The sequence below is a fragment of the Ursus americanus genome, chromosome 21 (genome assembly GCF_024610735.1).
Source record: "Ursus americanus isolate L20-20 chromosome 21, mUrsAme1.1.p, whole genome shotgun sequence".
Lineage (NCBI taxonomy): Eukaryota > Metazoa > Chordata > Mammalia > Carnivora > Ursidae > Ursus > Ursus americanus.
Genome location: NC_142147.1, coordinates 57,631,273 through 57,644,297, shown reverse-complemented (window position 1 = coordinate 57,644,297; position 13,025 = coordinate 57,631,273). Strand labels below are relative to the sequence as shown.

At 48.3% G+C, this 13,025-nt stretch overlaps 1 protein-coding gene across 1 annotated transcript; it reads right to left on the bottom strand.

Annotated features, from left to right (window-relative positions):
• Positions 1 to 3,919: 3,919 nt before the first annotated feature.
• On the bottom strand, positions 3,920 to 12,741 carry LOC123777124 (uncharacterized). Its single transcript, XM_045773619.2, has 4 exons — positions 12,566 to 12,741; positions 10,765 to 10,806; positions 7,515 to 7,641; positions 3,920 to 5,892 (listed from the first exon to the last, which is right to left on the bottom strand). Exons 1-4 carry the CDS (start codon positions 12,578 to 12,580, stop codon positions 4,340 to 4,342), a joined length of 1,737 nt encoding a protein of 578 aa, XP_045629575.2. The 5' UTR covers positions 12,581 to 12,741; the 3' UTR covers positions 3,920 to 4,339.
• Between the last annotated feature and the right edge of the window lie 284 nt (positions 12,742 to 13,025).

Here is a 13,025-nt window from a genome sequence, read left to right as displayed (position 1 = left end):
CAATCTACCACATTGGTTATTGTTCTCTATTTGTTGCCCTCGTAATTTGTTCCTATTTTTGTCCTCCTATTTTTTCATCCTTTCTCTCCCCTTTGTGGTTTTAACTGAGCATTTTATGGACTCCATTTTCTCTTTTTTTTTTTTAACATAAGTTACACTTTTTTTATTTACTTTGTTTAGTGATTGCCATACAGGTGACAGTATATATCTACAGCTAATCCAAGTCCACTTTCAAATAACACTACCATTTCACAGGTAGTGTGTGTACCTTAATATAAGAAAATAATACTAATTCCTCTGTATCGTTGCTGTTATTTATTTCACACACACACACATATTCATACACATACATACTCAAGTACATTGTTGCTATTATTTTTTGACCAACTAATCTGTTAGATCAGTGAAGAATAAGACAAATAAGTTCTTATTTTACTTTCACTTATTCCTTTTCTGATGCTCTTTCTTTCTTTGTAGGTCTGAGCTTCTGAGCTATGTCATTTTCCTTTTCTCTAAAAACTTATTATTATTTTACATTTCTTGCAAGGCAGGTCTACTAGCAACAAATTCTCTCCATTCTTGTTTTTCTGAGAAATGTTTGATTTCTCCTTCACTTTTGAAAGGATAATTTCGTAGGGTATAGAATTCCAGGTTGGTGGAGATTTTCTCTCAACATTTTAAGTATTGCCCTCCACTGTTCTTGCTTGCATGGTTTCTGAAAAGTTGGGTATCATTATCTTTGCTCTTCTAGAGGTGACATGTTTCCTTCCTCTGACTTCTGTCAGGGTTTTTTTTTTCTTTTTTCCCACCTCTGATTTTCTATAGTTTGAAAATGATATGCTTAGGTGTAGTTTTTTGTTGTTGTTGTTGTTTGTTTGTTTTTGTTTTTTTCCTTTTAACATCTTTCCTGCTTGGTGTTCTCTGAGCTTCCTGGATCGGTACCTGAACGTTTAAATTTGGGTAAATTTGAGGGAAATTCTCAGGCACTATCATTTCAAACCTTTCTTCTGTTCCTTTCTCTTTCATTTCCTTCTGGTATTGCCATTATTCATGTTACACTTTTTCAGTTGTTCCCTAGTGTTTGGATATTCTATTTTTTTTTTTTTTAGTATTTTCTGTATGTTTGCCTTTCAGTTTTGACCATTTCTATTGAAATACCCACAAGCTCGAGATTCTTTTCTGAGCCACGTCTAGTCTACCAATAAGTCCATCAAAGGCATTTTTCATTTTTGTTAGTGTTTTTGATGTTTTTACTTTTTTTCCCTTAGAATTTCAATCTCTTTGCTTACATTACCAATCTGTTCTTGCATGCTGTCTGCTTTAACCATTAGAGCCCCTATCATCTTAATGATAGTTGTTTTAAATTCCTGGGCTGATAATTCCAACATCCCTGCCTTGTGTGAGTCTGGTTCTGATGCTTGCTCTGTTTCTTCAAATTTTGTTTTTAGCCTTTTAGTATGTGTTGTGATTTTTTCTTAATACTTGGACATGATGCCCTGGTAAAATAAACTGCTATAAAGAGACCTTTTGCAATGTGGTGGTAACCGGTGGTAAGGTATGAGAGGAAGCATACTACAGGACTACAGTTAGGTCTGTGTTTCAGTGAGCTTCTGCTTCTGGGCTATGAATTTCATATACTTCTCCCAGTTCCAGCACCCCCGTGAACGTGGGACAAGATGGGTAGAGTGGCCTGGATTTGGGTATTTCCCAGGCTCTGAAAAATCTCCACCTGATTCTGAGAGCAGTCCTTAAGAACGGAATGTTCTGATGTGTTTCAAATCCATTCCTTTGTCCCTCTCCCACACGAGTGTTTTTCTCTGATATTCATTGTGAGGAAAATTCCCACAAGTGTGATGATTTAGGTTCTCCTACCACAGCACTGGGGTTCATGGAAGAGGGTCGGCTCCTGGGTTTCCTTCATTCTCTGTTCCCCTGTGGGACTAATTTGGGGTAAGCAGTTTGTCTTACCACCTCACTTCTCTTAGAGACCCAAGAAGAGTTGTTGATTTTCCATTGTTTTCAACTTTTTACCCGTCAGGTTGGAATGGCAACTTTCAGCTTCTTACGTGCTGGAACAGAAAACAAATTCCCTGTCTGCTCATATTTTGTTCTCGTCTTTGACTTCTTACTAAGAATTTAGAACATGCACGTCTACAATTATCTAAAACTAGGCTCATTTAGCTATCTTAAATATCTTCTCAATCACCCAAATCTTAAAATTTTCACTGTCATGAGCTTTATGAAACAAAGTTTGTTTTAATTTCAATTTGTTTAAATTCTAGTTAGTTAACATATATGGTAAAACTGTTTTCAGGTGTAGAATTTAGTGATTCATGAAACAAAGTGTTAAATGTAAATGTAAATTTAGATAATTTTTTCATTAAATATTTTGTGCATGTTGAGATTTGAACAATACAATCAGAGCGTGGAATCGGGAATTGTTTTCCATGTCTCACTCTCACACTGTTTTCTTTCCATTTCCTATTCTATAGTGCTTTGTTGCCGTCCTTTCTAAATTTCAAATTTCTCAATGAGCCACCTGGTTTGAAGATTACACGATAAAAGGTGACCCCAAGCAAGAAGAAATCCTACCAGCAGACCGCCTTCGGGCCTGAACTACACCACTGCCTTGGTCCCCAGCCTGTTGGCCTACTCTGCAGATTTTCCACTGGTCAGGCCATCACAGAGGCTTTAGCTAATTCTTTAGAACACATATCCCCCCCTCCCTCTACACACACACCCTGACGGTTGTTTCTCTGGAGAACCTAATAGAACACAAAACCGAACACTTAAAAATAACAAGATAGTAAACTTTGTGTATTTTACACAATAAAAAATATTTTTAAAAAACGTCCTAAGAATTTTTATGATACAAAGACATAGCTTAAAAACACTACTATTAAAAAAGAGGTCAAACACGAATTTTCTAGAAAGGTGGTTCAGATGGTTCAAAATCTTTTATTGATAATGAATTCATACGAAACCGAACTTAAATTTACTTTATTTAAACTTCACTTTCCCACTCTAAACAACTTTCACTCGGTGACTAGCACCGTTGTTGCTGACAGACAATGCAGCTCTAAAACATAACCTGGAGCCTTGCTTGTTACTTGATTCCATGCTTTTGCATACACGACATGGATGATACTAAAAATACATATATGCATTTAGTGAAAACAGCTTACAAGAGTAACTGTAGGATTCCCTTTATATAAAATTCTAGAAAATGCAAACTAGAGTGTCCACCTGGGGATGGCAAGTTGGGTAAAGCTTGGAGAGACAGAACATGAAAAGGGGCTAAGGGAAACTACAGGGCCTGTGGATTATTCATTATCACGACTCTGGTGATGCTCCCATTGTGCACATATACGAAAATATATTTTACATTTTTAATAAATGCAGTTTATGTCAATACCTCAATAAAGCTGTTAAGAAATAAAGATTCCATATAAAATCCGGATCTCCTCTTCCCTAGAAATAATATAACATCTGGCAAAGCTGCATTGATTCCATCAACACCCTTCCCTATATCTTAGGTATGTCAACTCTGATTCCTTCTCAGAACAGAAGGAAACGCTCAGAGAAGGAAATGCTGACAAATGGAGAAATCATGCGAAGCAAAACAAGCCAGTCACAAAAAGACAAATACTGTACGGTTCCACTCACATACAGTACCCAGAGTAGTCAAATTCATAGAGACGGGGTATAAAACCGTAGTCGCCAGGTGTGGTAGGGAGGGGGCAGAGAGGCAGAACTCTCTTTCGTGGGTTTCGTTTCAGTTTTGCCAGATGAAAGGAATTCTGGAAATTAGTTGCATAAATATGTGAATTTTTTAAACTACTAAACTGTACAATTCAAAGACAGGGTAGACTGCTACATGTACTTCGCCACAACATAAAGGTAAAATAAAGAACTAGATTACGGCAGCTCCCAGCGACAAATAAGAGCAGATATTTGGCTAAGTCTCTCCCCCTCTGCAATACTCTCTGGCGTGGTGTGAACGTTTTGGTGCTGAACAAGGCTGGCGTTTAAGATGAACAAATGCCCGTATCTGTTGCACAAATAAGGTCTTTTTCCATCGTGAACTCTCTGATATGTAATGGGGCTGGAGTTCACCTAAGACCGCACACTGACTGCACTCAGAAGGCCTTCCCCAGTGACCTCCGGCTGTCTAATGAATGGCGAGCTGTACAAGAACAACTGCGCACGTTCGCTGTGCTCGTAAGGTGCTGCTCCAGTGTAATGAGTCCAGAGCGGTACCTAACGGCTTCACCACATTCGCTGCACTCAAAGTTTCTTTGCCAGTGTCATTCTCTGGCCAATGGCTTGGAGCCATATTTCATGACTTTCCCACATTTACGGTGCTCACAGACCTGTTTTCACTGTGGATTTTCTGGTGATGAACGAGGTGGGACTTTCGAATGAAGGCCTTCCGACATTTGCTGCACTCATAGGGCCTTTCTCCAGTGTGGATTTTCTGATGCTCAACAAGTATATGTTTGTGGCTAAAGGCTTTCCCACACTCGCTGCACTCGTAAGGCCTCTCTCCAGTGTGATTTCGCCAATGTTTAATAAGGTTGGAGTTATACCGAAAGAATTTCCCACAGACACTGCACTCATAAGGCCTTTCTCCGGTGTGAACTCTTTTATGTCTAATGAGTCTGCAGTGGTACCTAAAGGCTTTCCCACACTCGCTGCACTCATAAGGCCTCTCTCCAGTGTGATTCTGCCAATGCTTGATGAGCTTGGACTTGTACCTAAAGAATTCCCCACATAAGCTGCACTCATAAGGCCTTTCTCCAGTGTGAACTCTTTGATGTCTAATGAGCGTAGAGGTGTACCGAAAGAATTTCCCACATTCACTGCACTCATAAGGCCTTTCACCAGTGTGAACTCTCTGATGTTTCATGAGTGTGGAATTGTACCTAAAGAACTTTCCACATTCACTGCACTCGTAAGGCTTTTCTGCAGTGTGAACTCTCTGATGTCTAATGAATGTGGAGCTGTACCTGAAAAATTTCCCACATTCGCTGCATTCATAAGGCCTTTCTCCTGTATGAACTCGCTCGTGTCGTATCAGTCGATAGTTGTACCTAAAGAATTTCCCACATTCTCTGCATTCGTAAGGCCTTTCTCCGTTGTGGATTCTCTGATGTTTCATGAAGTTGGCATTGTACTTAAAGAACTCCCCACATTTGCTACACTCATAAGGGCTTAATCCAGTGTGAACTCTCTGGTGACTAATGAGTGTAGAGTTGTACCTAAAGAACTTCCCACATTCATTGCACTTAAAAGGCCTTTCTCCAGTGTGAATTTTCTGGTGCTGAACAAGGTGAAACTTTCTAATAAAGGCCATCCCACATTTGCTGCATTCATAAGGTCTTACTCCACTGTGGATTTTCTGGTGCTCAACAAGTCCCTGTTTTTGGCTGAAGGCCTCCCCACACTGAGTGCACTTGTAATCATTTTGTCCAGATGCAAAGGCCTCCCCATGCTCAGTGTCCCTGGGTGGTTTCAACGGGTCCTGGAGAAGGCCTGCACTGGCCGGGAAGTCCTTCCCACTTCTGCTGCACGTGAAGCTACTCTCTGCCATGTGAATACTGTTGTTCATTGCAAAGGAAGGACTCCCCTCATCCCTTCTGAAAGATCTGTCTCCAATCTGCTCCTTTTGTTGCTGGTACAGGTTTGCCCCACAAATGGATAGCTCTTGGTCAGGGGACATTCCATCATGCTCAGCCGAATGCAAAATGTCTTTCCAGACTAGGCCACACATCTCCCAGGGCTGGGACTTCTGGATGGATGGGGCTGGCTTTGGAGTCCTGACCTGTGACCCTCCTACAGAAACACCTTGCTCTGAAAGGGCCTGCTCGTCCTGGGCTCCATGCCAGCAACCTGTAAGCAGAGAAATGCCGGTAAAGTGCCTGCTGACTTCGTCGGGAGGAGGCGGCCCCATCGGGAACGTGTGTCGGACCCATGGACGAGGACGTGGGACTGCTGATGGGCGAGGGGGACTTAAGACAGTGAAAGGAAGGTGTGCTCTGCAGAGCTCAGCCTGGCAAGCTCCCAGGATGGGAAAGCCCTGACTCTGGGGAAGACCACGAGGGAGGGGTCCTGTCTTAGTCCATCTGGGTTGCCACAACAAAACACCACAGACTCGGTGGCTTATAAATGACAGAAATTTATTTCTTGCAGTCCTGGAGGCTGGAATTCCGAGATAAGGGTGCCAGCATTGGTGGGTGAGGGCCCTCTTCTGGGCTGCCAACATCTCACTGTGTCCTCACACAGCGGAAGGGGCTAAGGGACTTTGTGGGGTCTCCTTTACAAGGGCACTAATCCCATTCATGAGAGCTCTACCCTCATGACCTAAGCCCCCCGCAAAGGTGCCATCTCCCAGCACCATCACCGGGGCCTGAGGTTTGCGACACAGGAGTTGGTGGTGGGGCACAAACACTTAGAACGTAGCAGGTGCTGTGCAGGGAGGAGAGGCAGGGGTTTCACGTCACTCCTGTGCAAAGGGCTATGGCTGCTGGTGACCGGTGAGCACGGTGCAGAAAACTAAACAGACCTAGAAATACCTCAGCACATGGAGATGCTGCAACTCAAGAACTACGTAAGGACACCTGCAGACCTCGCAATACCCTAAGTCTAGCTCAAATGCTGGCGAGCCCTGAAAAGGGAGCAGTGACACAGAATCAGGGGTGAAGGCCAACAGGTGCTGGACTGTGGCGGAAAGGGGATTAGAATTCAGGGTGCATATGAAAATGGAGGAGAAAAGGTAGAAATGAGGTGTGGCCCCTGGCCCGAGCACCAAACAATGGTGGACAAAGGACAGGTTCCCAGCTCTGACACACCCCCTTCCCCCACTCCCTCGCACCAGGGCCGTGTACTTCTGAGTGTCTCTTGCCACTGGCACAGTAAGGTCCACCTACTAGGTGCCCGGGGTCCTCCCCACTGCTCGAGGTGAGCACTGATGTGGCACCTGAGACAGGCCAGTCCTAGACAAAAGGAAGGAAAAGGCGTGGCCAGCGTGTGCCCAGAGTAACCCGACACAGGATATCCAACATCTTAAAATTACAAGAACTTTACAGGAGAGACTGTAGAAACAATTCAGTTCCTCAAAATTAGTAATTAGGTTGGTGCCTGAATTCCTGGCACCAGCAGGACCCAAGAAATGTCAGCAAGAGGAAGGGGGAAAGCCTGGGGCACCACGGTTCCACGCATCTGGACTAAGTGACCCAACCAGGGACAAGGCAGGTCTGAGGGATCTCCCAGACAAACTTCAATCCCTCTGACCTCTGAGCCTGATCTTGCAAGTGCTCAGAGCAGCAGGGATGTGACTGTGTGGGGAGAGAGGGTGCACACGGCCCAGTCCTGGCACCAGTAACACGCACGCCGGGAAACCAGGAAAGGAAGCAGTACCCATGGCCTTGTTGTGGAAAGGACAGAGCTGCCCCTGGACCAAAGGGGAAGAACAGAGCCCAGCGCAGGACACGGGGTGGGTGTGCGGGCCTTACCCAGGGAGGACAGAAGCGCAAAGTTCTCCAGCATCACGGCATGGTACAGAAATCGCTGAGCTTCATCAAGGAGGCCCCACTCTTCCTGGGAGAAATATATGGCCACGTCCTCAAAGACCACATGGCTCTGCCAAAATTGGAACATTTGGTTCATGAGTAGCTTCTTGTGTTAACTGTGTCTCGTGGACTCTGTATTTAGCTATTTGCCAACCATTATTTAGAGGACTAAACGAACAGCCAAATGTGTTTCTGTACCTCCCTCGCAATCCGGAATCCACACAGAACCACCTCCTTCACTAACTCACACACCGAGTCAACAGTGTCCCTGCCCTAAATCAACCGGGGCCAGGTACCAGACAACCAGGGACATCCCTTCCACCCCAGGTACACGAAAATTATGGGAAATAGCCATCACTAAGCTTTTCACCCTACCCCTTCTGACATTTCTCCTAGAAAGTTCAGTAAAGGCTCCGACCGGAGGAGCCCCTCTGCTGGTGTTTATGCCTCCTAACCAAATCTGGCGCTTCCCCGTGTGGCCCTGTGTTACATGGTGTGCTCTGGCCCCCTCGAGAAATAGAACAAAAACCTTCTTTGAGTGTCATTGGTCTCTCCATGTCATCACTCACCCACCTCCATAAATTAAAATCCTGTGGGTGCAACTATCTGATACACTTCTCTTGCCAGGCCCTTCGGTCCTTCCCACACACATCCATCCCTGCTCGAACTCCTCCCTGATTTCCCAACGTGGAAGAGCCACCAGCTGCCGGTGGCACCGGTGCCTGCTCGGGCCTCACTCCCACTGATTACTGTGTCCAAAACACAGCATAAGACATGAGGAGCGAAGGGGCAGAACACCATCTAGGTTGTGGGCCTGGCAATGCAGGGCTCTCCCCCCTCCTGCCAGCCAGTTTCCCTGGGGTCCCCCAGGTCCTGTCTGAGAGGTAAGACTCAGACTCTCAAGTCAAACTCGGACGTGTCCCTCTCCCTTAAGCACCCAAACGCAACCATTCACACTCCGCCTCACCTGCCTGTTGGTCATTGGACTCACCCTCCTCATGACTCTGACTCCTCCACAGTGACACCCCCAGCCCACACCCCTGGCATTTCCTTCATGTCCTAACAGGCAAATACATCCAGGATCCAATTCAGCCCCGACCCCGTCCCTGAACACTGGAAGTCCCCAAGGCCCTTAGCGCCAGCTCCAGCCCCAAGTCCAGCTTTGAAGGTCTCCCTACCAGGCCTGGCTTCTTGCTTCATCCTCAGCGACCTGCCTATGTGAGGACATCACACACTCTCAGCCCTTTCTCCTTTCTGTATCACACCAACTGTCCCATAAGCAGTCAGAACCTTCCTCTCTCCTCATTTGAAGCCCAGGTACCCGTACTCCCCACCCACACTCCCACCCCACATGAGGTCTAACAACACTTCAGGCTGACCAGGTTCCCCCCAACATCTGTCTCATGTGCACTCTGGTCTCAGAAGCCTTTCTCACTCCTATACCCACTGTCTCCTCTCTCTCTCCCCGTGTTTCTCTCTCCCTCTCTTTCTCACACACACACACACACACACACACACACACACACACACACAGACACTCGGCTACCTCAGCTTTGTGATGCCTCCCCCACCACCCAGGTGCCCAATCAAGAAACCCAGTACTTGGGGAGCCTGGGTAGCTCAGTCAGTTAAGCATCTGACTCTTGGTTTCAGCTCAGGTCACAATCTCATGGGTCATGGGATCAATCCCCGTGTCGGGCTCTGCACTCAGAGGCAGAGTTTGGGATTCTCTCGCTCCCTCTGCCCCTGCCCCCACTGGCACGCACGCCCTCTCTCTCTAAAATAAATAAAGCAGGGGCGCCTGGGTGGCTCAGTCAGTTAAGTGTCTGCCTTCGGCTCAGGTCATGATCCCAGAGTTCTAGGACTGAGTCCCGCATCAGGCTCTCTGCTCAGCAGGGAGTCTGCTTCTCCTTCTACCCTTCACCCCCCTCGTGACCTCTCTCTTAGTCTCTCTCAAATAAATAAAATCCTTAAAAATCAATCAAGCAAGCAAGCAAGCAAGCAAACAAGCAAGCAAAAAAACCAGTACTCAGGCCCTTCATTCCCACTCCTGCTCCTCTAATGGCATTGCCACCATAACCTAGAAATGCTGCCTCCTAAATCTGACCCATTGCTTCATCCTAGCCCACAGCCAGCATGCTGTCTCCAGCTTGAATCCATCCCCAGAACTCCAGGGCTCTGTGTTAAAGTGCCTGCTTGAGGGGCGCCTGGCTGGCTCAGTCAGTGAGGCGTCTGCCTTCAGCTCAGGTTATGATCTCAGGGTCCTGGGATCGAGCCCTGCGTCGGGCTCCCTGCTCAGTGGGGAGTCTGCTTCTCCCTCGCCCTCTGCCCCCCGCCCTCACTTATGCTGGCTCTGTCCAAAATAAACAAAATTGTAAAAAAAAAAGTGCCTATGTGACGCCTCTCCTTGGAATCTCTGGGGCATTTGTGACATAGACAAAAACTGACTCTTCATATTCCACCTGCAAATGCCTCATACCACTGACTTCCTCCATTTTAGTTCAAGCATCCATCCTTCCTAACAAGGCCAAAAACCTGGGGGCATCCCCAACTCTTCCCTCTATCCCACCGCCTCATCTCCAAGTCTCCACATCCTAAAATATGAGGTCTAGTTGAAAACACATCCAGAAACCAACATCCCATCTACCTCGACAGCCAGCGCTCCTGTGTAGCCGCCGCCACAACTCTCACCTGGACTGTGGCAAGCAGTTCACTGACACCCCCCTGTCCGTCTTCTACTCCGCAGCCAAAGGCAGCCTGTTAAAATCTCGGTCATAGCGCCTTCCTGTTCTGTTTCAAACCTTCCCTACCTCCCACCAACCTCCGATTAGAGGTCCAGAGCACACCCTTACCCAACCCCAACCTGGCTCCCCATTCTAACCAGCTATAAAAGAGACCTGCAGTTTCCTGAACACCCCAGCAAAGTCTCACCTCCAAGCAGGTGAACATTCTGAATCCTGCGGCCAGGATTCCCTGCCACATCTTACATCAGTCATTAGAAACGGGAACTGTTCTACATATAATTTAAATACAGGATCTAGGGACTGGGGAAAGCACACAAGTCTTCAAACTTAAGAGAGTGAGATGGACAAGTCTCAGGACACTACCACTCCCTGAGGGTGTATATATCGGGGTGCCCAAAACACCTGGGTGACAACTGGGATGGTTGAAAGGTAAGACACCGTCCACTCACCTGCACAGTGTCCATAAGCATTTCTGCCACCTCCGTGGGACCCTATGGGAAGAAGGAGACCATGAGAAATGGGTAACCATGGAAGGATCTTATGAACTGAGCTGGACCACCGCCCCTGCCCTGCCCTGAAGCAAACTGATCTCAGCCTGATGGTCTAGGTTCAGCTCCTCCAGAAAACAGTGCCGCGTCTTATCAGCTGATGACAGCTGTTACTGTCCATAGGATCAACAGTTTTGTATATATTTTCAGTGCAAATGAAGTAGAAGGGTTTTGGAATTTGAGGTCTTTATTTTTACCACTTTTTAAAATTTCATAAGATATCATACATAAAACTTGACACTGTAAACAAACACAGGTAAATTAATGTCAAATCAATTATGAAGTGTTTGCATAAATTTAACTTGTTGGAGAGATTAATTTGTAATTGTCTACCTCTGTACGTATTTAAAAGTATACTGATTAATGAGTACTTAAGCCAATAAGTTTTTTATACATTCTTAAGTTAATGAGTTGTAGGAAAAGGCTAAACAGGCAGACAAGCGACTAGTCCATACAGCAACAAGACCTGCCTGTTACATAATCCTCAAAAGGGAGCTTGTTGGAGGCCCTCAACTGGACGGCAGCTCACCCCTCTCGCCTGAGGGGTAGGGGTAAGGAAGCAGTCCCCTGTTTGGGACCCTGAGGCTCCATCAGCCTGGCTGACCTTTCCCTTGTTCCACTGGGAGCGGCCCTGAGAGTCAGCTGAGCTGCAAGTGGACAGTCAACACCAGCACATAACACCGGCTCCAACGAAGGGAGACTCCTCACCCCACCAACACCTGTCTTCCTAAAGACACAGGCGAAATATTTCTCCTACAGCAAATCCGCTCTTTTTTGAAGGAAGCATCAGGGATGCCAACACCTGCGTCCCATACCCTGCCCACGAACTCTCAGCCTTTGCCTCCTCACCATCTAAAATCCTTTTAAGGCTCCCTCCTTGATCTGGTCCTCAGGCAATGCACTGGTGCAGTCCACACCCTCCACACCTTTGACAGCCCAGCCCCCTTCCCCGACCTCCAGACCTTTACCTTCACATACTCCTATCATGTCTCCATCCTAAGATATCTCAGCATCAACACGTCCAAAATCAAACCCATCATCTCCCTGATACCTGCTTCCTGGGCTCGCTTCCCCCCCTCCATCCTTTCAGACGTTCAGGCAAAGAAACCTTGGCATGGCCCTTCACTCCCTACTTTTGCTCACGTGTGGATGTGATGCAGCAGGAAATCCTGTCGGCTCTGCTCTGGAACTCTCCGCAGAATCTCCTCGCATCTCCCTCTAACGACACCGCCCCGGGCCAGCCACCACCAGAACTCTCCCGGGGGGGGGGGGGGCTGCGGGGTCTCCTGAGCAGTCTCCCCGCCTCCATTCCCCGTCCTGCTCTCCCCTACCTTAAACTTCTGACTCTGGGCATGTCCCTCCCATCCCCGCCCCCTTGCGACCTTCCGCGGACCCCGGCTGCCCACGCCGCTGCTGCAGGCGACACTCCGCCTCGCCCTCTGTTCCCCGCACACACAGGAGTCCCGGTCCCCCCGCCCCCAGTGCCGACTCAGGAGCACCTGCCGGGACACCCCCCCCCCGCCACGCCCCACCGCACGGGTGGATCCGGGACTCCACGCCGGGGCGCACTCCGCTCCCGCCCCGCCGGCCCGGCTGTAAGGAGCTGAGCGGGCGCCCGCCCATCGCGGGTGCCCGCCCATCGCGGGTGCAGGGCTCGAGGCTGGGGGAGGGCGGCTGAGGGTCCGGGGGTCGCAGCGCCCACCTGAGCCGGCTTCATCGGTGCGGCCTCCGCCAACGACCAGTGGGAAGAGCGGGGCGGGGAGCGGCGGGCGACCGGGCGGGGACGAGGGCGCCACGCAGCAGCCTCTGCTGTGCGGACGACGCTTCTCCAAGCGTTCTCCCGCCCCGTCACCTCCGCACCGGCCAAACGCCTTCGAACCCGAGAGCAACCAAACTGACAACGAGAACGAACGCCGGAAGTCCCGCCCCCTCACGATGCGCACGCATGCGAGCGTCACTCTCTCAAGGCTTCATTGGCTCGGTCGCCGCCACCGCGCACCGCAGACCTACGGGTATCGTAGTTGCCGCTACCGCCTCCACCTTCCCCCTCGGCGACACCGGCCCCGCCTCCTTACGTAGAGGATTAAGGACTACAGGCCTCGTCAGGGGCTCTGGGAAATGGAGTCCCGCGGCTCCGACGGTGGGGCGGGGTCTCGCCTGCT

What these genes read in the sequence shown, in the direction of transcription:
- LOC123777124 (XM_045773619.2), bottom strand. An exon ending in TGCTTATGGACACTGTGCAG is followed by an intron (nt 7,642 to 10,764) that starts GTGAGTGGACGG and finishes CAATTTTGGCAG; the next exon opens with AGCCATGTGGTCTTTGAGGA. An exon ending in TGCGCTTCTGTCCTCCCTGG is followed by an intron (nt 5,893 to 7,514) that starts GTAAGGCCCGCA and finishes CTCTGCTTACAG; the next exon opens with GTTGCTGGCATGGAGCCCAG.